The sequence below is a fragment of the Rissa tridactyla genome, chromosome W (assembly GCF_028500815.1).
Source record: "Rissa tridactyla isolate bRisTri1 chromosome W, bRisTri1.patW.cur.20221130, whole genome shotgun sequence".
Lineage (NCBI taxonomy): Eukaryota > Metazoa > Chordata > Aves > Charadriiformes > Laridae > Rissa > Rissa tridactyla.
The window spans coordinates 25,400,241-25,424,902 of record NC_071496.1 but is presented as its reverse complement, the minus strand read 5'-3'; the positions used below and the strand labels follow the sequence as shown (position 1 = coordinate 25,424,902).

Genomic DNA, 24,662 nt, shown 5'->3' with positions numbered 1-24,662 from the left:
TCTTCAAGAAGGGCAAGAAGGAGGACCCAGGGAACTACAGGCCGGTCAGCCTCACCTCCATCCCTGTGAAGGTGATGGAGCAGCTAATCCTGGGAACCATTTCCAGGCACATGAAAGACAAGAAAATCATCAGGATTAGTCAGCATGCCTTCACCAAGGGGAAGTCATGCTTGACCAACTTGATAAACTTCTGTGATGAAATGACTGGCCTGGTGGATGAGGGGAGAGCAGTGGATTCTGACTACCTTGATTTGAGTAAGGCCTTTGACGCTGTCTCCCATAAGATCCTCTTAGAGAAGCTGTATGGGCTGTATGAGCAGACACTGAGGTGGGTTGAAAACTGGCTGAATGGCTGGGCCCAGAGGGTAGTGATCAGTGGCACAAAGTCTAGTTGGACACCAGCGACTAGCGGTATACCCCAGGGGTCAATACTGGGTCCAGTCCTGTTCAACATCTTCATTAATGATCTGGATGATGGGGCAGAGTGTACCCTCAGCAAGTTTGCTGGTGACACAAAAGTGGGAGGAGTGGCTGATACGCCAGAGGGTCATGCTGTCATCCAGAGGGATTTTGACAGACTGGAGAAATGGGCTGACAGGAACCTCATGAAGTTCAACAAGGGGAAGGGCAAAGCCCTGCACGTGGAGAGGAACAACCCCAGGCACCAGTGCATGCTGGGGGCCACCCAGTTGGAAAGCAGCTTGGCAGAAAAGGACCTGGGGGTCCTGGTGGACACCAGATTGAACATGAGCCAGCAATGTGCCTGTATTGGGTCTGGTTGAGATAGAGTTAACTTTCCTCATAGTGCTGTGCTTTGTATTTGTAGCTAGAACAGTGTTGATAACACACCGATGTTTTGGCTACTGCTGAGCAGTGCTCCCACAGCATCAAGGCTGTCTCTCCAAACTCCCCCCACAAAGGCCAGCAGGCTGGAGGTGGGCAAGAGATTGGGAGGGGACATAGACAGGACAGCTGACCCAAAGTGACCAAAGAGATATTCCATACCATATGATGTCATGTTCAGCAATAAAATCTAAGGGAAAAGAGGAAGAGGAGGGGGCATTCATTATTAAGGTGTTTGTCTTCTGAAGCAACCACTACACATACTGAGGCCCTACTTCCCAGGAAGTGGCTGGACATTGCCTGCTGATGGGAAGTAGAGAATAATATTTTTGTTGTTTGTTTCCTTTGCGTCTGTGAGTGGCCTTTGCCTTTTTTATTAAACTGCCTTTATCTCGACTCACGGGTTTTTAATCATATTCTCTCCCCCCTGTCTCACTGAGGACGGGAGTGACAGAGTGGCTTGGTGGGCACCTGGCAGCAGCAAAAAGGGTAAATGGTATCCTGGGCTGCATTAGGATGAGTGTTTCTAGCAGGTCGAGGGAGGCGATCCTTCCTCTTTATTCAGCACTGGTGAGGCCACACCTGGAGTCCTGTGCCCAGTTCTGGGCTCCTCGGTACATGAGAGATATGGAGCTACTGGGAGTCCTACGAAGGGCCGCAAAGATGATTAAGGGACTGGAGTATCTCTCCTATGAGGAAAGGCTGAGAGAGCTGGGACTGCTTATTCTAGAGAAGAGAAGGCTCAGGGAGGAATCTCATCAATGTATATAAATGCGTGAAGGGAAGGTGAAAACAAGATGAATCCAGGCTCTTTCCAGTGGTATCCGATGACAGGACAAGAGGCAATGGGCACAAATGGAAAAACAGGAGGTTCTGTCTGAACAGCAGGAAACACTTTTTTACTGTGAGGGTGACTGAGCACTGGAACAGGTTGCCCGGAGAGGTTGTGTCATCTCCATACTTGGAGATGTTCAAAAGCCGTCTGGACATGATCCTGGGCAACCGTCTCTAGGTGGCCCTGCTTGAGCAAGGGCATTGGACCAGATGGCCTCCAGAGGTCCCTTCCAACCTCAACCATTACGTGATTCTGTGATTTTAAACGTTCTGAATAACTGTTTGGATTTTTACCTTAATCTGACTTGAGTTAAACATAATTTAAGGGAACTGGATCATAATAAGACATCACACACCCAAGGATGCAACAAGGGCCCTGGAACACCTTAAGAAATGCTTTAACCACCCAGCAAATCTTCTGCCATATATGGAGAGAAACAGAATGGGTCTCCACTTTACTTGTGTAGGTCAGATAAAGAACTGGCACCACAGAAGCCAGAGGAGATAGAAGTGTTTTCCAATAACTGCTGAGGTGGGATTCATTAGCTTAAATATAGGCCTCTAGTGACACTTTAGATGTCCTTGGGATATCCTGCCTGGCCTCCAGCTACTGGTGCAGAAGGGCACAGTCTCCCATACTCCAGTGCTAAGCATGTGCAGAAGTCTCTGAAACCCTAGTGTCTCAGTTTTCAGTAGATGGCACCTGGTGACAACAAAGGCTCTCTGACATGCAGTGAGATATTGGGATACATTCCTGAACCCATGGGTCACAGTGAAGGACGTGTAAATCACATTTGTTGATTCTTCACTTCACAGAGCTAACTCACACATGAATAGTTAAAGGTTGGGGACAAGACTTTTCATTTGCGAAGTCCCTTTTCAGCTCAGGGAACCCAAACTAAAAATATGCATGTTGAAAGCAAAACCAATCGCACGTTTCCAGCCTGCAAACTTAGTAAAGTTCATAATATAACAAAACTTATTGTCTGTAAAATAAAGTAGTGCTATGATTTAGAAAAAGTAAATTTGTCTCTCGTAGCAACCTATCATTTTCCCTCAGTGATTTAAAAAGCAAGTTAGATTTTCATTAACTGCCCTGGAAGCAAAACATACTTTCAAAATTTAATACCTTGCTTCTGTTCACAATTCACAGCACATCCCAAAATAAGCTGAAGCATTCTCCCAAGCTCTGCAGCATCAGAGTGCTCTCCAATCAGGTTAACATCAGGAAGAGTGAAGTCGTCAATCTGTTGCCCTAGAATCTGCATACATATGCACATCACTATATATACATACACATACATTACAAAATAGAAAGATGATTCAGAGGCAACAGGAAGCACTTACTCTAATTTGGCATAGTTTTCAAATCCATCTTTAAAACAAACTAAAAAAATTGCACCAGCTCATATACATATTTCAAAATATAAAACTATCCCATATCACTTAACACAACTGATATTTTGGAAAGCTGTCTCAACTAATAACAAAGTATTAGTTTCAAACTTATCAAGAACAAGATTTGTTCTTCCAGGTAAGGAATCAACAGCACTCGATGAATTAATTATTTTTATTAATTCTTTTCATTAAAAAAAATCTAATGCCTAAAAGCTTTCCATCTGGAATAAAGTAAGTCTGAATTTCTAAATCATACCATTGCAAAGTCAGAAATTAAATGTTTTACTTCAATAAAAAACATCTAGCATAAATGGACAACAAATCTCAGTTTGTAAAACACTTGGTCTAACAGTTTTGTAGGTCTAATCTAAGGATACTTAGTATGTTCAGAGCCAAAACAACTAGTTCCTCATCCATGAGAAAAGGACCTGACCTAGTGGTACAACATGCAATTAAAGAGAGCAAATGTAAATACAAAAAGAATTAAGAGAAAGAAAGCATGAGAGGGTGAGAGAGAGAAGGCACCCATGCAAGAGGGGGCGGGGGGGGATAGAAACTGTGAGAGTGAGAGAGGTGGTGAGGGCAAGAGAGTCAGAGTGAGAGAGAAGGTGAGGGAGAGAAGGCAAGAGAGGGAGCAAAAAGGTGAGAGAAGGGGTGAGAAGGAGACTAATGTTGTCCCAAAACTCATGGGATCGTTTACCCGGTGTGCAAGCCAATAATACACCAGAGTCGAGGTATTAGCTATTTATTAGCAGTTCTGTGCAGAAAAGGGTGCTAGGGGGTATCTCCGCAAAGCTAGCACACCCAGCATTGAAACAATCATGCATTTATACATTGTAAATTAGCATAATTAACATATTCATCGCTTATCAACTTTTTACTGGTGCTCATAATTTCTTATCTTGAAGCTGATTGGTGTAAAGTGTCCTCATCTTCAATTAAAGGTACAGCGTCTCTTAATTTTACTGCACAGGCTCAGTGGGTGAGGGTCTTCAAGTGGAGGCGAGTACCCTAACTTCTAGAGGAGTGGTTCTCATATTATAATTAGTCAGGTTCACCTACAGGGCACATTTCATGCGGTATAGCCAAGTTTCTTGGGCAATCAGCCCACTGAAGTTTCTGGTACCTGGTTTTAGGTCCGGTTGTTCCTTCTATCCCATTGTCTTGTCAAGAATCATTTACCCAAATGATTTACAGAGTTAGAATCATAGAGGTTTCGATATCACTAAGAGCAGGCAAGAAGGAGTGAAAGAGGGAAGGCAAGAGAGAGAAAGGGAGTAAGAGAGAAGGGGAGGGAGAGCTAGGAAGAGAAGGTAGGCGAGAGAGAGAAGGTGGGCTAGAGAGCTCGAGTGCAGGCAAGTGAGTGAGAGGGAGATATGTGGTGAGAGAGAGGGCACATGGAAGTGAGAGAGGGTGAGAGAGAGAGGAGGTGGATAGGCAGGAGAGAGGGTGAGAGAGAGAGGGTGCGCAAGTGGCAGAATGAGAGCAATCGAGAAGGTGATTGAGTCAGAAACAAGGCAAAAGACAGGAGGTGAGCAAGTGAGAATGTGAGTGAGAGAGATGGTGAGAGGGGAAGAGAAATTTCTAAGCTTATATTCCGATTGTAAGCTTATATTTGATTTTGTAAGCTTATATTCTGATATATTTAGCTCAACAAGTGTAATATGCAGAAGCAAACCTCCTGAAAGAATTGCTGTTTCCAGGAAGTAGTTGGGTTTTATTCTATTCTGAAATAAGTTGAAATGCGCTGACATGAAAATTAGCTCGAGTTGCATATATAAATTCTTTTTTAAGTGTTGATCCTATGCCTTGTGGCAATCTGCTTCATGTTAAGGATGGATTTGTAGTACCAAGACTAATATTATTTTTCTTCCTATTATTCAGAGATTAAGAGCGGAAAGAGATTCTTTAAAAGAAGCTATTGAAGAGCTTCAATGTGTACAAGCACAGGAGGGTCAACTCACCACTACAGGTAAGAGACAAAAAAGGAGATTAAATATATCTTTTCTAAAGTGCACAGAGGTCTTCTGGAGAAGACTGGATATGTCTTTATTTAGCATATAATAAACCTAAAATTCAGCTAAACTCAAAACCAATTTTGGTGTTTGTTTTCAAATGCTTATGAACTCATGAAGCTTTCAGTTTGACTGAAATTTTTCATGTTTAGTCTCTTCTCAAATATGGTGGATTTAGAAAATGTTTCTCCCTACCCTAGGAATTTGATTTCTGAATAGTCATGCTCAACATCTCTCTCATCTCCAAAGAATATTATGTAACAGTTTCCCAATGCCTACATGATTGTTCATATGTTGCAATTTATTTCCATGTGTTCCGTTGCACAGCTTTTTAATTCTTACATAAACCAATCAGTAAATCATCCACCATAAAATCACTTCTCCAGAATGGGTGAAAATAGGAAAAGTGATTGTTATCCAAATTGTTTTGTGCTTGTCTTTCCTTCTTGATAGAGGCCTGACATTTATATTATTTCCCAGTTACTCAAGAGCATTACTCTAAACCTATCAACTTGTAGAACAAAGTTTATTCCTGATCTTTTAAAAGAAAGTTGCTGTTCCTCCTGGTAAACTTTATATCTCTTTCTTTTCCTGACACAGCACTGGTGCCCCTGGGAAGCCATGAACCTTCAGAGAATCCAGCAGTGGAAATTGTTACTCCTGAAATCGAGTAAGTTAACGCATATTTTTATTCCACCTAAGCCTTAGAATGTCCAAATAAATGACCACTCCCATCTGGTTTTCAGTGTTTGAAAAATACTAAGCTTCATGTTTGTTCTTCTCCTTCCCTTTGGATTTCCATACAACAGCAGCCTTTATGCTTATAGACAAGATTCCCTTGACCTCTCGCAAGTTTGTCTTGTTTCAAAAGGAGAAACAAAGAAACACTTCATCCTCAAGTTGTGTTTCTCTTCCTGCAAAAGATTCATACAATTGCAACTTCTTATGTGCACACAAATTTATTTGGAACAATGGGATACATTGTTATTGTAAGGGGAAAAAAAACATTAAAATTGTCAAAATGAAGAACAGATTTTAAAATACATTAGCATCATGGCATCACAATCATAGAATCGTAGAATTGCCTAGGTTGGAAGGGACCTTTCAGATCATCTAGTTCAACCATCAACCTAACAATGACAAAAACCATCACTAAACCATATCGCTAAGCACCACATCTACACATCTTTTAAATATCTCCAGGGATGACGATTCCACCACTTCCCTGGGCAGCCTGTTCCAATGCTTGATAACCCTTTCAGTGTAAAAATTTTTCCTAATATCTAATCTAAACCTCCCCTGGCACAACTTGAGGCTGTTTCCTCTTGTCCTATTGCCTGTTACTTGGGAGAAGAGACCGACCCCCACCTCTCTACAACCTCCTTTCAGGTAGTTGTAGAGAGCAATAAGGTCTCCCCTCAGCCTCCTCTTCTCTAGGCTAAACAATCCCAGCTTCCTCAGCCACTCCTCATAAGACTTGTTCTCCAGACCCCTCACCAGCTTCATTGCCCTTCTCTGGACTCGCTCCAGCACCTCAATGTCTTTTTTGTGGTGAGGGGCCCAAAACTGGACACAGTACTCGAGGTGGGGCCTCTCCAGTGCTGAGTACAGGGGGACAATCACTTCCTACTCACCACACTGTTCCTGATACAGGCCAGGATGCTGTTGGCCTTCTTGGCCACCTGGGCACACTGCTGGCTCATGTTCAGCCTGCTGTCAACCAACACCCCCAGGTCCTTTTCTGCCAGGCAGCTCTCCAGCCACTCTTCCCCAAGCCTGTAGCGCTGCATGGGGTTGTTGTGACCCAAGTGCAGGACCCGGCACTTAGCCTTGTTGAACCTCATACCATTGCCCTCGGCCCATTAATCCAGCCTATCCATGTCCCTCAAGCAGATCATCACTCCCACCCAACTTGGTGTCATCTGCAAACTTACCAAGGGTGCACTCAATCCCCTCGTCCAGGTCACAGATAAAGATATTAAAGAGAACTGGCCCCAATACCAAGCCCTGGGGAACACTGCTTGTGACCGGCCGCCAACTGGATTTAACTCCATTCACCATTACTCTCTGGGCCCAGCCCTCCAGCCAGTTTTTTACCCAGCAAAGAGTACTCCCGTCCAAGCCATGAGCAGCCAGTTTCTCCAGGAGAATGCTGTGATAAATGATGTTAAAGGCTTTACTAAAGTCCAGGTAAACAACATCCACAGCCTTTCCCTCATTCACCAAGCAGGTCACTTTGTCATAGAAGGAGACCAGGTTAGCCAAGCAGGACCTGCCTTTCATAAACCCATGCTGACTGGGCCTGATCGCCTGGTTGTCCTTCATGTGCCACATAATGGCACTCAGGACGATCTGTTCCATGATCTTCCCAGGCACCAAGGTCCGAGTGACAGGCCTGTAGTTCCCCAGATCATCCTTCTGGCCCTTCTTGTGGATGTGTGTCACATTTGCTAGACACCAGTCACCTGGGACCTCCCCGGTTTGCCAGGACTGCTGGTAAATGATGGAAAGTGGCTCGGTGAGCACTTCTGCCAGCTCCCTCAGTATCCTCAGGTGGATCCCATCCGGCCCCATAGATTGTGTATGTCTACATGCTGTAGCAGGTCCCTCACCGTCTCCCGTTGGATTATGGGAGCTTCATTCTGCTCCCCGCCCCTATCTACTAGCTCAGGGGGCTGGGTACTCAGGGAACAACCGACTCTACTACTAAAAACGGAGGCAAAGAAGGCATTAAGTACCTCATCCCTCTCCTCATCCTTTGTCACTATGTCACCGCTTTCATCTGATAAAGGATGGAGATTCTTGTGAGTCCTCCTTTTGTTACTAATATATTTACAGAAACTCTTTTTATTGTTCTTAACATCCAAAGCCAGGTTAAGTTCTAGTTGGGCTTTGGCCTTTTTAATTTTCTCCCTACATCATAGCCTTACATCTTTGTAGCCTTCCTGAGTGGCCTGCCCCTTTTTCCAAAGGCCATAAACTCTCCATTTTCCCTGAGCTGTATCCGTATCTCTCTGTTCAGCCAGGCCGGTCTTTTCCCCCGACGGCTCGTTTTACGGCACATGGGGACAGCTTGCTCCTGCGCCTTTAAGACTTCCTTCTTGAAATATGTCCAGCCTTTCTGGACTCCTTTGCCCTTCGGGACTGCCTCCCAAGGGACTCTGTCAAGCAGGCTCCTGAAAAGACCAAAGTCTGCCCTCCAGAAGTCCATGGTGGCAGTTCTGCTGACCCCCCTCCTTGCTTCTCTGAGAATAGAAAACTCTATGATCGCTATGCCCAAGATGGCCTCCAACTGTCACATCCCCCACAAGTCCTTCTCTGTTTACAAACAGCAGGTCCAGCAGGGCTCCTTCCCTAGTTGGCTCCCTCAGCAGCTGTGTCAGGAAGTTATCCCCAACACACTCCAGGAACCTCCTAGACTGTTCCCTCTCAGCTGTACTGTGTTCCCAGCTGATATCTGGTAGGTTGAAGTCTCCCACCAGGACAAGGGCTAGTGATCTTGAGACTTCTCCCAGCTGCTTGTAGAATATTTCATCTGCCTCTCCATCCTGGTTGGGCAGTCTATAACAGACTCCCACCATGATATCAGTCTTGTTGGCCCTCCCCCTGATTCTTACCTATAAACACTCAACCCTATTGTCACCATCATTAAGCTCTTGACATTCATAACACTCCCTAACGTACAGGGCCACCCCACCTCCTCTCCTTCCTTGCCTGTCCCTTCTGAAGAGTTTGTAGCCATCTAATGCAGCACTCCAGTCGTGTGAGTCATCCCACCACGTTTCCGTGATGGCGACTACATCATAGTTTTCCTGCTGCACAATGGCTTCCATCTCCTCCTGTTTGTTGCCCATGCTGCGTGCATTAGTGTAGAAGCACTTCAGTTGGGCTATTGGTCCCTCCACCTTTTTGCTGGGAGAAGCCTTAATTCCTACCTGACCAGGCACAGCCATAGTTTCTAAGCCATCAATGACCCTTGCATCTCTGCTGCTGCATGAATCTCCATCCCCTGCCTTCACTAAATCAACAGACCAAGGGACCTCACTAGAATCCCATCCCACAGACATTGGCATGCCACCCCTAGGCTTACCTCTGAAGAGCCTGGTTTCATCCCCTTCCCCCTTCAAATCTAGTTTAAGGACTGTTCGATGAGCCCTGCCATCTCCTGCGCCAAGATCCTTTTCCGCCTTTGAGACAGGTGTACCCCATCTGTCTCCAGCAGGCCTGGTGTCGTGTAAACCAACCCATGATCAAAAAAACCAAAGTCCTGCCGCTGACTCCAGGCTCAGAGCCAGGTATTGTTCTGCTGGCTCTTTCTGTTTCTTCCCTCATCCTTCCCTGAGACTGGAATGACAGAGGAGAACAGTACTTGCGCTCCTGATCCCTTAACCAGTCGTCCCAAGGCCCGGAAGTGTCTCTTGATCACCCTTGGGTTTCTTGTTTCCAGTTCATCGCTGCCTGTCTGAAAAATCAGTAGCCGGTAGTAATCTGAAGGGCTTATCAGGGAAGGAAGTTTTCTTTTTATATCTTTAACCTGGGCCCCAGGGAGGCAGCAGACTTCCCTGAGAAGTGGGTCCAGTCTGCATATCAGGCCTTCTGCTCCCTTCAGGATGGAGTCACTTATGACAATGACTCCTCTTTTTTTCTTTACTAAAGATGTTTTGATGCAAGATGTAGTTTGACTTAACCTTGGCGACACCTCCATGGACATTGATTTGTTTTCCTTGTCATGATTTGGTTCCCCTTGCAGAGCCTCATACCTATTTTTTAAGGGTACCTGGGAAGGTGGGGGAGTTACTGGGGAGACACACCTGCTTTTCTGGGCAGGAACATGTTCCCATAGCCCCCTGTCCTCTAAGTTACCTTGTTCAGACAGGCAGAGAGAGGACAGGGAATCCTCTGTATCATGTGGCCTTTCTGCCTGTTGGGCCTGGTTGAGGGAAGGTAGGCTGAGACTCCAGCAGTCTATCTTCTTCTCACACTTCCTGATGGTTCTCAATCTACTTATCTCCTCACGAAACTCCATCACTAGGCAGAAGAGTTCCTCTACCTGGGCACATCTCCCACAGGCGTGTTCACTGCTGCCATCTGATACTAGCATAAGGGTAGGGCACACCCTGCAGCCTGACACCTGCGTGGCAGCATGCTACCACGAGAGAGCTCCATCTGGGAAGCTGCCTCAGTCCTGCTGGGTGTAGAGCTTGGGGAGGCCAAGGCTTTCCGCAGGGTGGATACCATGGCTCCCTGGTCAAGCTGGTACAGCTTCAGCACCCTTCCGCGTGAACTGACACGCCATGCTATGCTCTGGTTGACGCACCACGCTCTGTTTGCCCGCTCTGGTCGCAGCGCTCCCTAGGGCTGCCTTTTCTGGGAGTGGGGTGGGCCCTGTTACTGCTGGCCCCGCACCCACTTTGTCAGCAACCCTCGTGCGAGCTGCTGGCTCTCGCAGGCTGCCTGTGTTCTCCCAGCCTTTCCCCAGCTCCGGAAAGCTCAGGAAAAGCCCCTTTTTTGCTGTGAACCCCTGCTCCCTTGCAGATGTACCTGCACCGGAGCTATCCCTCGGCAAGTGACCATTGGTGGCGGTTACACCCCGTTTAAATCAGGCACCGTTACTGCTGGCCCCGCCCCCGCCTCATCAGCAACCCTCGTGCGAGCTGCCGGCTCTCGCGGGCTGCCTGCGCTCTCCCAGCCTTTCCCCGGCTCCGGAAAGCTCAGGAAAAGCCCCTTTTTTGCCGTGAACACCCGCTTCCTTGCAGATGTACCTGCACTGGAGCTGTCCCTCAGCAAGTGACCATGAACACTAAAACAGCCATGCACTATTAGAAAGAAAGAGAAGGGACAGGACTAAAAATCACTATGGTTTAAGATAATGCAGTCTGTGTTTAGCCTTGCCAGAGTGCCTGGTTGTCGTGGTTTAACGTGGATGGGTTGCTCAGCCCATCCCAAGCAGTGATTGCAGTTCCCTGCCCCCTGGCCAACCCCCATTTATATACTGAGCATGGTGTCTATGGTATGGAATATTCCTTTAGCCAGCTTGTCCTGTCTATGCTCCCTCTCAGCTTCTATGGGAAGCTGAAAAAGTCCTTGACTAATGTAAACATCATCATTAAGGTCATTAAGGACCACTCACATCTCAGAAGTCTGCAAACTCTTTAGGAGCTCATTTTTTCCTCTGAAAATGTTGGTACAACTATTTCAACATTTGGAAAGCTGCATACGGGTTTGAGAAACTTTTTAGAGTAGTTAAAGGATATCTTGCTAGGTAAGTAATAACAGAAACAAGTTGTTTCTCTTCCAGCTGCATTGCTGTGCATTGCTATAAGAGTCCTTCCTTTCAGTTTTGTTCTCTAGCAGCAGAGGAGGAGAGTAATGCTTTGAGGCAGTATTACAAAAGTAGGGGATTACTGCATGAACATTCAAATCCCAAATGCTGTAAATACCCAGGCACAGCCATGTAGAGTTCACTGCCTCTTTACCTTCAGCAGCTCCAGAAGCTGGGTTTCAGACTAACATAAATCTATGCTGGTTGTCTGGAGGTGCTAAACTTGGCCTCCTTGCTTACTTCGGAAAGATGGACAGTAGCAGTGGCTGAGCTGGGAAGACTGCTTCTTCCTGATCTACAGATTTGGGCTGCTGCCACTGCTTCCAATGAAGTGTGAAGGTTGCAGAAGGCCTCTGCCACTGGTGGGAGGGGGCTCCCACCCATAGGAACAGCTACTGATGCTCTCCTATTTTCTCCATGACAACAGAGTTTGGGTCTCTCCGCTGTAATCTAGCAAAAAGAGTATCTGGCCTTTCAGACAAGATTTTCTGTTCCACCATCTTCTCTCATCCCATAGAGAAAAACTGCAGACTGGGTGAAAGTGTTTTTTTCATATGGTGGATTTGGTCTATGGGCTTGTGATAAATGATTTAATCGCAAACAGGATTCCAATTAGAATTTATAATTTATTAAAGGAATAAAGACAAGCAAACAGCGCTGGGTGTGCCGGGGGTCTCTGCCCAACCAAGACACACACCTTACAGACCCCATTTTTGGTTTATATCTCCTATACTAATACATATTCATAACTGCCTCTAAAATGGTTGGCCCTTGCCAAAAATGGGTGTATCCCCCCTCTTACAGGTCACTATGCAGATAACAACAGGACTGGTTTAAGTTGGTATTCTAGAATGTTCGCCAGGTGGCTCCTGCAAAACACAGACACGATAGACACACCGTCTCGTCTGTGGCCAGACAGACAAAACAATCAAAGGCCACACTTCACCCTGTGGCCCTAACACTGTTCCACACTGACACAAATCAGTTAAGCACATTTCACAATCCCCCATTTTCTTTTTCTATGGCATTGATTCGTGTTTTTGTTTCCAACCGAGTTAATACTTGCCAAATGGGTATTAGTTTCGAATCTTCTTTTGTCTTTAGGATCATCAGGGAAAGAGTTTTCTCTTTCCCTGGTTCTGAATCAACAGGTACTGTAGCTGTCTGCATTCCTTGTATAACTGAGTGTATTAGTCTAATAAAACAAGGTATAAAACATGGAATTATTAACAATCCTGCAAATGCCTCCAATATAACAATCCCGATTTTAGTAAGCCAATCACCTCCCGTAAAGTTTTCCCAGAATCCTTCTAGGTCGACTCCAGTCCAAGTCTGAACTGGGACATGTGCAATTTTCTTCATTTCTTTTACAAGTTCATTTACAGCTTCCCCTTCATCATCAATTTCTAAACAACAATTACTAAGGTTAAACTTCCCACAAACACCTCCCTCTTGTGCTAGCAAATAATCCAAGGCTAAGCGATTTTGATACAAAGCAGTTCTCATCTTGGTATTTTGTCTCGCATTGTTTTCCATATTTGAGGATTACTAATGTTGCTCTCCATAGCCTCCCATGGCCATCGTTCACCTTGGTTTGTTCCACCACAAACATAACAATTAGTTACATTTAATGACTTAGCAATGTTTTCAGCAAGATTTACAAATAGATTTTTAGCAACTGTGGGAATTTCATATTCCACTCCTGTTTCTATTTCATGATAAAATGAGTCAAATAGTAGTCTGTGCTGTACCGATTCCCTTATTCTTTCTTTTATTTCGATATTATAAACCAAAGTCTGGGAACTTACCCGTCCCCTCCTAGTAGTTACTACGCACTGGCTGCAGTTGTTTGCCATAACCAGAGTCAAGGAGCTTACCCCAAATAGGACCAGAAGAGGTCCGGTCAGGGCCATAGTGATCGGCGGTCACAGCCCGAAGGGGTTGCAGCCCTTGGCAGACCTTTCAAGCCGCACCACTCGTTCCCCTCCGGTCTCGCCCTCTTCCTTAATCTTTTAAGGGGTAACCTTCAATCAAGAAACACTCTTTGATTAAATTGACAACAATAAAGCCTAACCCATGGTAGGTTATATAGGGGAGTGGTGGCCCCACAGCGAATGCACAAAAATTCTAAACTGTTTCCTAGATCCTTGACTTCTTTTTTGGAAAATGATATATTTTAAAACATGTAGAACACTTTGCCCTTAAAAATAAACAACACCGTTTACACAATGGACTAAATTACCTTTCCTAATAGGTATTTATCCCTGTCCACTAATTCTACAGGAGTAGTTACAATGAAATTCCCACAGCAACTTAGCTTATGCTTCTTGATGAAGGTCTCTCTAAGTTCGTCTGATGGTTAGCTTGGCTTCTCCGGGCTCAGATGTGACTCTCCACTCCTTCACTGGACCTTTCACTCACGACATGTGTCAAATCCTAATGGTGGTGTTTGAGCCATCATCCCAATCTCTCGTAGTTCTTTTAACTTTTTTCCAATGGATATTATATATTTTTGGATACTATAATCTTCAACTACATTATTCCCCAGGGGCATCCCTTGGGAGTAAGGCATTCCATATAACATTTCATATGGCGATAATCCAGTCTCACTGTGTGGCTTAGTTCTTATGTTTAATAGTGCCAATGGTAGGCATTTCGTCCAGGACATCTGTGTCTCAATCATTAATTTAGCCAATTGCTGTTTTATTGTTTGATTCATTCTTTCTACTTTCCCTGAGCTTTGTGGGTGCCACGGAGTGTGGTATTCCCACTGAATACCTAATGATTGACATAATAATTTTATTATTTTAGAAGTAAAATGCGTGCCCTGATCAGAATCAATATACTGGATTATCCCATATCTAGGTATTAAGTGTTCTAATAAGATTTTTACTACCATCTGTGCCGTAGCTCGTGCTACAGGGTAAGCTTCTACCCATTGTGTTAAATGATCTACTATTACTAGTAAATATTTTATTCTCCCTACCTTAGGCAATTCAGTAAAATCGACTTGCATTCTTTCAAAAGGTCTATAAGCTGTTTTCCTTCCTCTCGTGGCTGCTTGTCGAAACACTTTCTTGTTTACTTTTTGACAAGTTAAACATCCTCGCGTGATTTGCTTTGCTATTTCAAAAAATCCCAATACAGCCAAATTGTTTAAGGAAATGATCACTTATCGCCTTTGTACCCCAATGTGTTTGTGTGTGTAATCGTTCTAATATTTGCCTGGCATAAGCTTTTGGCAACATCTCTCGCCCGTCGGGCAGCATCTATTTTCCCTGTTCTGACTTAGCTCCTATTTTCTCTAATTTTGCCTGTTCCTCAGGGGTAAATTTCTTTTCTTTCTCCTCTAGTTCTTTTTCACTAATGTCTCCTTGTACTTGTACTACATTAATTTTAGTGACCTGAGTCCTCAGGGCTGCTTCCTGGGCCTCTCTATCGGCTAGGTTATTCCCTCTGGTTCGATAATCTAATCACTTTTGGTGTCCTCTCACATGTACCGCTGCTATCTCCTTTGGTTTTCTTAACGCCTTTAAAATTTTCACGATTAGTTCTTGATGTATTAGATTCCTTCCTTGGGTATTAATTAAACCTCTTTCCTCCCAAATTTTTCCAAAAGTGTGGACTACTCCATACGCATATTTAGAATCCGTAAATATGGTCCCGCTTTTTCCTTGTAATAATTCCAGGGCTCTACAAAGGGCATACAGCTCACAAGCTTGAGCTGACCATGATGGACTCAGAGGTCCTGATTCTATAAGTTCTAAATTTTTATTAATTATGGCATATCCTGATTTTCTCCTCCCTTCCACCACACGGGGGGAGCCATCTACAAATAACACTTCTGCGTTTTCTAACTCAGTATCTCTTAAGTCCGGCCTCACCTTAGTCTGGGTCTCAATTACCTCTAAACAATTATGTTGTACTTCCTTTGATGGCTCTCCAAACAAAAACTGTGCTGGACTCTGAGCAGAAGTCACCCTTAGTTCTAAATCGGGGGAGTCTATTAATATTGCTTCATATTTCAAGATCCAGCTGTCCGTTAACCATTTTTCTGCCTTTTGTTGTAAAACACTCCTGACATTGTGTGGGGTATACACTTTTAAAGGAGCACTAAAGGTAATTTTCCGAACTTCCTCTATTAATAATGCGGTAGCTACCAAAGCTTGGAGACAAGCAGGCCATCCTCTACTTACTGGATCAAGTAATTTAGAACAGTACCCCACAGGTTTTTTTATTCCTGCCCAGTCTTGAGTAAGAACTCCATATGCTGTCTGATTTGATGTATTCACAAAAAGATGAAAAGGTTTTTCTAAATCTGGGAGGCTCAATACAGGTGCTTGTATTAATGCCTTTTTTATTTCCTCGAATTTCTGGTCATCTTCTGTAAACCACTTAAGTTGGTTACTAGTTAATTTTTCATATAGAAATTTTACCTTGTCACTATAATTTTCAAGCCATGATCTACAATATCCTAATAATCCCAATATTTGCCGAACCTCCTTTTTAGTTTGTGGGGGTCTTAAAGATAGAATCCCAGATATCCTATCAGAATCTAGTTTCTTCTTTCCCTTACTTAGCCAATGTCCTAAGTATTTTACTTCCTGTTCTACAAACTGTAGTTTTGATTGGGACACCTTCAATCCCTTCTCCCCTAGAAAATTTAACGATTTAATAGTAGCTTCTTGGGTCCCCTCTTCAGTTTCTCCTGCTACTAATAAATCATCTACATATTGCAATAATTTTATCTCCTGGGGTAATGTAAAATCCTGTAAGATTTTCTCTAAAGTTTGCCCAAATAAATTTGGTGACTCCGTAAACCCCTGTGGTAATACCGTCCATCTTAATTGCTGTTTCCGTCCCGTTTCAGGGTCCTCCCACTCGAAAGCAAAATAATCTCTAGATCCTTCGTCCAGAGGACAGGCCCAAAAAGCATCTTTCAAATCTATCACACTATACCAAGTATGTCTGGGAGAAATATGACTTAATAAAGTATAGGGATTTGCCACTACAGGGAATTTAGTAATCGTTCGCTGATTTACAGCTCTTAAATCCTGTACCATTCTGTATGACCCGTCCGGTTTCTTTACAGGGAGGATGGGTGTATTATAAGGTGACATACATGGTTCCAAGGTTCCTTTTTCTAAAAGTCTGTCAACTACAGGTTTTAATCCTTTTCGACCCTCCATGGGTATAGGGTATTGCTTGATTCTAATCGAACGATGTGGATCTATTATTTGAATGCTTATGGGGTCCATTTTTATTTTTCCAGTTTCCCCTTCTTTATACCACACCGAGGGGTTAATAGCTTCTTCATCCTCCTGTGTTAAAGTATATAATTTGATCTGCAGTTTGTTCCCCTGACTCTGAATGCTCAAGTTTAACTTCAAAATCAGATCCCTTCCTAGTAAATTGTATTCCGCTTCAGGGAGCAAAAGTAAATCATTAAGACAAATTTTCTTTTCTGTTTCTACTTCTACATCTTTCAAGATAGGGACTTTAAAAGGTTCTCCTTTTGCCCCGACTACTGACATATAGTTCTTCCCTATCTCTATTCCTTTTGGAAGTTTCTGAATGGTTGATTTTTCAGCTCCTGTATCCACTAAAAATAAAACCTCCTCCTTATGGGGACCTATTAATAATTTTATCAAGGGCTCTGTTGATGTTTAAGTCCCCAAAAGATATAGCCCCTGACACCCCTATTCTTCTTTGAACATTTTCTCATCTTGTTCTCGCTTACGACAGTTCCTCTGAACATGTCCCCTCTTGTTACAGTAGTAACAGACAGGAATTGTGAATCTCTCCCTATGAGGCTGTCCTCTGGGTGTCTGCTCTATTCTTTTTTCCCTTTTCTCTCTAAACGGATTCTGATTTTTCCGACTTTCTTTTACTGCTGCTACAAAAATTTTTGTCCCTTTTCCTCAGCAGTAAATAAGATCCCTAAAATGGACTGTATTTCTTCCCAGGTATAAGTATTAGGTCCTAAAAATTGGTCTAGTTTTTCTGCTACTCCAAGGGGATCATCTAATAGGGTCCCCATTTCTTTCTTGAAATTCCTTACATCTGTGGTATTTAATGGAACTGCCACAAACCCGATGCCTCCCTGATTGCCTCCGAGGGGTACTTCTCGTAAGGGATATAGAGAAGCTCCCCCAGATGTGGCAGTTCTACTTCTCGTACATGCAGCCGGAGGTCGATCTAATTCCGGTGCTGTCGGTGGTGGAGGCAGGGGTAACGGTGGCACTGGTGGGGGTACTACGGCCCCTGGAGGGAGAGCCACCGTTGGAGGAGGATTGTTAGGATATGGAGGTGGTAAGTTATCCAGTGGTTCCCCTTTATCATCTTTTTCCTTCCCTTTTTCGTCTTTGTTTCCTTCTTCTTTCTCAGACTTTTCATCCGTTTTTAATGTAAGTATTGAAGCCGGAAAAGGACGTGAAGTCCTGATCCATAATCCTGCATAATCACTTTCCTCCTGACTAAAAGGTTCCTTTGAATTAACATATAGATTTAAGGCCTGGCAAATACAGTCTTCAAAGGATCCAAAACCAGGCCAAAAGACATGTGGTTTTAAAGGTTTCTTCGGCCATTCAATCATACAATAGTGAACTAATTTTAATTTACTTTTTCCTTTTCTGGGGCCCCTTTCATTCCAATTCCTAATCATTATTCCTAATGGACTTTCCAATGGTATATGTGGTAATTTGCTCCCTTTCCTCTGGTCCTGGGTCTTCGATTTTGTCTGACCCATCTAGGAATTTTACTGTGGCAATTCCTACAGCCCTTGGTTACCAGTAAGAGTGTCTTGCAGGGGGTTTAGGACCTATCACCCACCCACGAATCCTATAGGAATCGCTTCGGTCCTTCACCGGCCAAGTCCCTCGCGGGAGATTGGAACCGCGGTTAGAAGACCTCCACAATCACTTCGGAACCAGGTTCCGTCTCAATCACACTCTTACACACAGGCAACCGAATCCCACCCAACCGAACGGTATACACTTTAAATACTTATGACTCCGTCATCTTCGTTCGGATCTTCGCGCGCAGAATTACGGGTAAAATAAACTGCTGCAGCCGGCAAGGGAGCTCATAAAAATAAAAATCAAAATCTTTTCTTTGCTTGCCTTTACTCAGGTTCAGGATGGCGTTAGTCCCGACCTGACCTGATCAGGAGCCACCTAATGGTGGGGCGCCCCTCCTAGATCAAGTCAGAATTCAGGAACTAAGACCATCCCGGACGAGCCCCCAAATTGTGATAAATGATTTAATTGCAAACAGGATTCCAATTAGAATTTATAATTTATTAAAGGAATAAAGGCAAGCAAACAGCGCTGGGTGTGCCGGGGGTCTCTGCCCAACCAAGACACACACCTTACAGACCCCATTTTTGGTTTATATCTCCTATACTAATACATATTCATAACTGCCTCTAAAATGGTTGGCCCTTGCCAAAAATGGGTGTATCCCCCCTCTTACAGGTCACTATGCAGATAACAACAGGACTGGTTTAAGTTGGTATTCTAGAATGTTCGCCAGGTGGCTCCTGCAAAACACAGACACGATAGACACACCGTCTCGTCTGTGGCCAGACAGACAAAACAATCAAAGGTCACACTTCACCCTGTGGCCCTAACACTGTTCCACACTGACACAAATCAGTTAAGCACATTTCACAGGCTGTTGGACTTGTTCTAAATAAAAAAGTGACTGTTGTGAGTTGACTCCAGGCAGCTAAGCACCCACACAACTGCTCGCTCACTCTCCCCTGCCCTGCCCCAAAGGGGAGAGTGTAGGAAGAGCAAAAGCAAGAAAACTCATAGGTCAAGATAAAGACAGTTTAATAGGTGAAGGAAAGAGGGAAAAAAACCCCAAGTGGTGCAAAGGCAATCACTTACCACCTCCCACAAGCAGACCGATGCCCAGCCAGTCTCCAAACAAAAAAACCCCACCCCACTCCCTTCTTCCTCTACCCCAGTTTGTATTGCTGATCATGATATTATATGATATGGATATCCATTTGTCCAGTTCAGATCAACTGTCCCAGCTGTGTCCTCTCCCAACCTCTTGCCCACCCCCAGCTTACTCACTGGGCTGGAGCAGAGCGGGGAAAAAAGAAAACCTTGACTCTGTGCAAGCACTGTCCAGCAATAGACAAAATATTAGTGTGTTATCAACACTGTTTTAGCCACAAATCCAAAACACAGCATGTACGAAGAAAGTTAACTCTATCCCAGCCAGACTTGATACAGTGACATTCATGAGGGCTGCGGGGAATAAGACCAAGAAGAGGGAAGTGACTTGCCCAGGTTCATGCAGTAGTTTATTGATAGCTAAGTTTACAACCTGTATCCTTTGATACCCCGATATCCATCTCTGCTTACTACCCATCAGTCTGTCTGGCCTTGTTCTCTCAGATCTAATCTGGGCCCTCAGGCCAGGTTCCTTTTCTGTGTTTTGTACAATTGCAGCTTCTTTAATCAAGTTTGAATTTGAAAATCAATTGTCAATTGTAGTTTCATCTATTTCTAAAACTTGTAAAGATCTTTATGTTATCTTTACACATCCTGTGGTAAACTGTTTTATTCTTTATAGAGAATTGCAAGCTGCTTCTAGTAGATTTTATTTGTTTAGGGAGAAACTCATTCGCCTTCAGCATGAGAACAAGATGTTAAAGCTGAACCAAGAAGGTTCTGACAATGAAAAGATCACCTTGTTGCGGAGCTTGCTTGATGGTACAAATTTACGGAAGAATGAATTGGAGACAGAGAACAGGTAAGGAAGTATTGTTCTCTGTTCCAGTAGCTTTCATAACAATGCCGTACACTTCTATCTTAGCAGACTGTTGTCAGGGCCAAGTTCCTTATGTAAAAAAATGTGGTTAGCCCTGTCAAAAAGTATCTCAACCATCCTGTGAGTCTACTCAGTCATTCAATGCTGTTTCAGTGTATCTGTAGCCTGCAGTGTGGGCTGAAGAATTCTGTAATAGATTGTGATTGGAATGATGCAAAAGCTCACAAAAGGAACCATGTATTACACTTAAGCTTCTCCTTCTGTAAAGCAAGTGTAACAAAAAGAATCCCTTTTCTTCCTACTACCCATTCATTCCCTGTACGTTTTCCATCTTCCCTTCTGTTTCTTATTTTGTTCTTTAAAAGTATGTTCACAGGTATTAGAACTGCTGTCAAGATTATCTAGATTTTGTAAAACTGAGTATTTCATGAAAATTTAGGGTGATAAAAACTTTTCCATGATTTTATGTACTGAATTTTCTCTTACTGTAGTACACAGTAGGTTTTAGCTGTCTTGCTTCAGCCACAGAATACTGCGATCAGCGAGGACAAAGTCAGCAGAAAGAATCTTAGACCAGTCACAGCCAGTTCCGGCTGGCCCTGCAGCAGACCCACCGCTGTCCAAAGCTGAGCAAAGTTGGTGGTACCTCTGTGAAAACATATTTAAGAAAGAGCAAAAATAATGGACATGCAGAAGAAGAGAGAAAAAAGAGTGAGAAACAGTAGTGCGAACACCAAGGTCAGAGGAGGAGCTCCAGGCATTGGAGCAGAGATTCCCCTGCAGCCCGTGGAGGACCTCACGCTGGAGCAATTGGATATTTCCTGAAGGAATTGAAGCCCATGGAAGGACTCACACTGGAGCAGGGAAAAAGTGTCAGGAGGAAGGAGCAGCAGAGAGGAACTGTTGTGGACTGACTGCAACCCTGCATTCCCCATGTCTCCTGTGCCGCAGGTCCTTTGGGGAATATCCACCTGCTCCAGCATGGGGTCCTCCATGGGCTGCAGCGTGCATATCTACTCTGGCATGGTCCTCTCCACAGGCTGCAGGGAATGCCTGATCCACTGTGGTCCTTTCCACTAGCTGCAGGGGAATATCTGCTCCACCACCTGGAGCACCTCCTCTCCCTCCTTCTTCTCTGACCTTGGTGCCTGCAGGATTCTTTCTCACTTTTTTTTCCTCACTCCCAGGCAGCGCTTTGCTCTTTCTTAAATATGTTTTCTCAGAGGTGCCACCAGCTTCTCTGATTGGCTCAGCTTTGACCAGTGGTGGGTCTGTTGCAAAGCCAGCTGGAACCAATTGTGTCTAGCACAGGACAGCCCCTGGCTTCTTCTCACAGATGCCACCCCCACAGCCCCCCTCCCCCTGCTAGCAAAGCCTTGTCACATAAACCCAATACAATTTTGAATAAAGAAATAGTGTTGTATCTCTTGCATAGATGTCCTGATAATGCTGAACACTAAGCATCTTGGATTTCATCATGTTGTAATTCATTGTTTCTGAAAAGTAAAGTTTTATCTATTTCCTAGGCTGGTAAATCAGAGACTGCTAGAAGTACAGTCCCAGGTTGAAGAACTACAGAAGTCTTTGCAGGAGCAAGATTCAAAAGCTGAAGATGTAAGTAGAAATGTATGTAAAACTTGTGTTCAAGTAATTGCTATTATCCTACCTTTCAGCTTTACATAATATCTCCTGCTTGTTACATCATGAAGAAATAATGCAAATGGAGATTTCTGGTATCTTTCCATATGGGCCGTTATGGTTTTACATTTAAACTGTATTTTTCTCAATGAGAAATGTAAAATGAAATGTTTGTCTAGAATAAATAGAAACTTTCTCTGTAGAAAATGAATTAAATACATTTTTTCCATTCAATGTATCCATCACAGTAGTAAACTCAGCATTATTTAAAAATATGTAATTAGAATAGAGACATTTATAGGAAATTAAGGATACATTGATTTTTCATTTCTTAGTAAAATCTGGAGGTATTTTTGTTTAAGTGTTCTTCATGGTAGTTAATACCTTTCTTGCCAGTGGAAACCCAGCAATTGCTGATATAAATGTGTATCTCTAATGCAAGATGTCATGCAAGCCAAAACTAAAAAAGTCAAATGAGCAATCCTTCGTAAAATAAAGACATTGTCACAGGGCTAGTGTGGGAACACAAATTCTAATCTTCCACTGAAAATTTTATTTGCCACCTCCCTTATTTGAGAGTAGAAGCTATAGAACTGTCCTGAAAGCAGTGATTTCCTATTTAGAAAAATGCTCTTAAGAAATAACTTATAATTCATTTTAAAATGGGTCTCTACTATTATGTCATTCCATGATATTCTTTACTGTCTTGGTTACAGGTCAAATTTTTCAGGGTGTCATCCTCAATAGGAGCACCATTTAATAGTGTTCAGTTGAGTGGAACCTTTATTAGTAACACTATCACTATCATTTTGATGTAGGAAGTCTCAAAAAGCCCAACCAAATTGATATTGATTCTGTTATGCATGTACGAAAGACTAAGAAATCTTAGGGCTTCCTCAGCAGTGCAACAGCATAAGTAATTCAGTCAACTAAGTCTCCACCTTTCTCATGCTCTCATAAACATTCCTGCCTTGTTATCCCAGTGAGATCAGAGCATTGATATTTTGGTACTGGCATGAAGAATAACACAACTTTACTGACATGCTGTTAGTCTCTCGGAAAAAGGATCTTTGTTGCTCTCAGCTCCACTCTGGCAAGAAGAGTTGTGGGACCTGAAGGCAAGTCATGGTCCCACTGAAAATCAAGAGGAAAACCTCTGTTTACTGCTGTGGAGTCAGGTTTTGTCAAGGAATGCATTTAAATATGCTTGAAATTAAGGATTAGCGAATACAAACAGAGGAGTTTTTAGCAGTTCCATTTGACAAGTTTGATTGTAATATTGCTAAATTTAACATTCTCCTGAAAACTTCTGATGATATTTCTTAAAACGCACCTAGTCAATTATATTTATGTACCAGAAAATGAAATTTCACTTTTACAGTTTAGGAACCCAGAGAAAGCATTTATTGATAAGACAGATCATTTTTTTTTCTCATGAGTTTTGTCATTTTCAGCAATTGACAGCTTTGTTTTGTGATTTACTTTTTTGAGCAATGTGTTTATGACAGCTGTTCTCAGATGCGGAGCATATTGTAAATAATCTCAGTCTATTCAAATATACTTTTATTTATTGTCATTTTAAATCTGTCCCTGTTTGAGGCTTTGGTTTAGACAATGATTTAAGATACCATTCTGTGATATGTCTACAGTGCACTTAAAGGATTGACTACAGCCCTACATGGTATACCTACATGGTATAATCCGAGCTGGTTTGGGATGCCAGCACAGGTTTTCACATGGAACTGTACAGCCTGCTGTGGGTAACAGGCAGAGCTGAAGCTCATGATGCACCAGCTGCATTCCTAGCTTCAGTATAAATTTGACAACACCTGCAGTTATGTATAGGCACTACCCCCACGGACCTATCTTGTTGGGTTCTGAATATTTGCCTACATATACTCTTAAATGAGCAGAAAAGGAAATGTAGAAGCACAAAATACTTTAAGTTGAAAGGTACCTTTAGGGGTCTGGATGTCTGGTCCATCTTCCTACTCAAAGCAGGGGCCAACCTGTTAAATCTGTTAGGGGAAATCAGGCCAGATCCATCAGCCCAAGAGAGATGAGGCTGCCACAGCTCCATGTCTTCAGGTCCAATCAATAGCGAGGCTGAAGATATATTCCCAGTAAGCACACACACAGCACGCATATATACCACATATACACATATATATGTGGCTAGCCACAGAGATCAGAGACAGACATACAGAGCACTCACATAAGCACAGACAGCACTGATGGCCTCATCCTGCTCCCCTCTCTGGCTGAGCAGGATAGAGGTCCACTAGTGCAAATATACGTACATATGTGTTGCGTGAAACAGGGCCAAGCGGTTTTGGCAGAAGATAAACCCCCTTGCGTTCTAACACTCCTCACCGAGGTGGGAGGCTAGGTGCAGCTAGGTTTAAATTCTGAGTGATGCCCAATTCAGCACTATCAGTCCAATCGCGTTTAATATGTATTAAACTATTACGATTTGGATACACTAATAGTGGACTGCACCTTCAGTCTAGTCGTGCTCCTGAACTAGCACAGCCTCTCTCCAGTCTTTGGTCGCGTTCAGTGAGAAAGCGAAACGGCTAGCTACTTAAACAGTGCAGTTTATTTAAACAACAGATATACAGGTTCTTTAGGATTGCCGGTGATAAATACACTGTCTGCAAAGCACGTGCAAATAAAGATATTGTTAAGTATACAAACGCGCAACAAAATTATAAATGATACAGCCTGGCTATAAATGTAGGGTAGAGATTCTCTAGAGAAATTTCTAAGTCCCTGAGAAAGCGCTCGGTGTAATCGAAGTCTTACCCAAAGGCATCCCTATGGAG

At 43.4% G+C, this 24,662-nt stretch overlaps 1 protein-coding gene across 1 annotated transcript in view; it reads left to right on the top strand.

The window, feature by feature from the left end:
- LOC128901960 (protein Hook homolog 3-like) overlaps positions 1-24,662 on the top strand; it is a 120,611-nt gene that overhangs the window by 82,907 nt on the left and 13,042 nt on the right. The window contains exons 13-16 of the mRNA XM_054184165.1: positions 4,960-5,047; positions 5,691-5,760; positions 20,002-20,181; positions 21,726-21,813. Coding sequence (XP_054040140.1) covers positions 4,960-5,047; positions 5,691-5,760; positions 20,002-20,181; positions 21,726-21,813 — 426 coding nt within the window. The remainder of the gene's footprint in view (positions 1-4,959; positions 5,048-5,690; positions 5,761-20,001; positions 20,182-21,725; positions 21,814-24,662) is intronic.